At 58.4% G+C, this 1,025-nt stretch overlaps 1 protein-coding gene across 1 annotated transcript; it reads left to right on the top strand.

The window, feature by feature from the left end:
• Positions 1–191: 191 nt before the first annotated feature.
• On the top strand, positions 192–530 carry VDBG_03643 (conserved hypothetical protein; the record flags this gene model as incomplete). Its single annotated transcript, XM_003005644.1, has 1 exon — positions 192–530. The coding sequence occupies one exon, from the start codon at positions 192–194 to the stop codon at positions 528–530; it is 339 nt and encodes a 112-aa protein (XP_003005690.1).
• Positions 531–1,025: the final 495 nt, after the last annotated feature.

The following is a 1,025-nucleotide window of genomic DNA, read 5'->3' as shown; positions in this document are numbered from 1 at the left end:
GACATCCATATCCACCTCTCGGCACCCCTAACGTCCCACGCGCGCCCCCGATCCCCCGATTAGTACGACTCGACATTCCAACTTCGTACCTGCGACTCGACCTGTTCTCTTCCTCCTACTCCTCTTTTCCTTCCTCCTTCCCATAGCGACTGCACATCGTCGCCGAACCTCTCACGCCACATTCTCACGCCATGTCTAGTACGCCACAATTTCGCTTGACGATCGAGGACGGCCAGTTCCGTGACCGCAAGGGCCGCACCGTCGTCCTCCGCGGCATCAACCTTGCAGGTGACGCAAAGCTGCCCAGCGAACCAGACCAGCCCTCCCATGTTGGCACCGATTTTTTCGACGGCGACAGCGTCAAGTTTCATGCTCGCCCATTCCCCAAAGACGAAGCCCACATTCACTTTTCACGCCTCACGCGTTGGGGCTTCAACACCATCCGCTATGTCTTTACCTGGGAGGCGCTCGAGGCTGCGGGGCCGGGTCGCTACGCGAGGAGTTTATTCAGCACACAATCGACATTTTGAGGCTCGCAAGGGCTACGGCTTCTATGTTTTCATGGACCGCACCAGGATGTTGTACGTCTCGGACCGATCCTGCTTCATGCACCGTTGCCTCTGCTTTGCCGTCTCGTTCCTAACATGATCGACCCCAGTGGTCTAGGTTTTGCGGTGGCTCCGGCGCACCCATGTGGACGATATACGCCTGCGGTCTCAACCCCCAGAGCTTCATGGCCACCGAGGCCGCTCTGGTCCACAACCTCTACCCGGACCCTTCCAAGTTCCCCAAGATGATCTGGGCTTCCAACTACCAGCGTCTCGCCGCTGGCACCATCTTCACGTTGTTCTGGGCTGGGCGCGATGTTGCCCCGATATGCGTCATTGACGGCAAGAACATCCAGGATTATCTGCAAGAGCACTTCTTTGGCGCCTGCGCACACTTGTGCAAGCGGCTGAAGGAGGCTGGCGACGTTCTCGATGCCGTTGTTTTCGGCTGGGAGAGCATGAACGAGCCCAACCGGG

Source organism: Verticillium alfalfae, genomic scaffold (assembly GCF_000150825.1).
Source record: "Verticillium alfalfae VaMs.102 supercont1.4 genomic scaffold, whole genome shotgun sequence".
NCBI classification, from domain to species: Eukaryota; Fungi; Ascomycota; class Sordariomycetes; order Glomerellales; family Plectosphaerellaceae; genus Verticillium; species Verticillium alfalfae.
This window is presented reverse-complemented; position numbering and strand designations above follow the sequence as displayed.